The following is a 248-nucleotide window of genomic DNA, read 5'->3' as shown; positions in this document are numbered from 1 at the left end:
GCAGCTGCTGCTGCTGCTGCAGCGGGTCGTACATTCTGCTTTTTCTTCGCTTTTGTCCGTTTGAATTTCCCTTTTTTGCGTTTTTTCTTTTTTTGGATTTAATTCGGAGTCGCTGTAAACGTCGACAGCAGAGCGCCACAGCAGCAGCTCCACGTACAGCTGAGTGCCCCCCACCACCACCGGGAACTTGCCCGCCTGGCTCAGCGCTTTGATCTGCAGCAGCAGCAGCAGCAGCAGCAGCAAGAGGT

At 54.4% G+C, this 248-nt stretch overlaps 1 protein-coding gene across 1 annotated transcript in view; it reads right to left on the bottom strand.

The window, feature by feature from the left end:
• Positions 1–213, bottom strand: part of ETH_00042745 (tRNA delta(2)-isopentenylpyrophosphate transferase, putative) — a gene marked incomplete at both ends in the record, with an annotated part of 4235 nt that extends 4022 nt beyond the window's left edge. The window contains one exon of the mRNA XM_013374732.1: positions 3–213. Within this exon, the coding sequence (XP_013230186.1) occupies positions 3–213 (211 nt within the window). The remainder of the gene's footprint in view (positions 1–2) is intronic.
• Positions 214–248: the final 35 nt, after the last annotated feature.

Source organism: Eimeria tenella, genomic scaffold, assembly GCF_000499545.2.
Source record: "Eimeria tenella Houghton genomic scaffold, Eth_scaff2241, whole genome shotgun sequence".
Taxonomy (NCBI): domain Eukaryota; phylum Apicomplexa; class Conoidasida; order Eucoccidiorida; family Eimeriidae; genus Eimeria; species Eimeria tenella.
The sequence above is the reverse complement of the archived record's forward strand: the minus strand, read 5'-3'. Positions and strand labels throughout refer to the sequence as shown.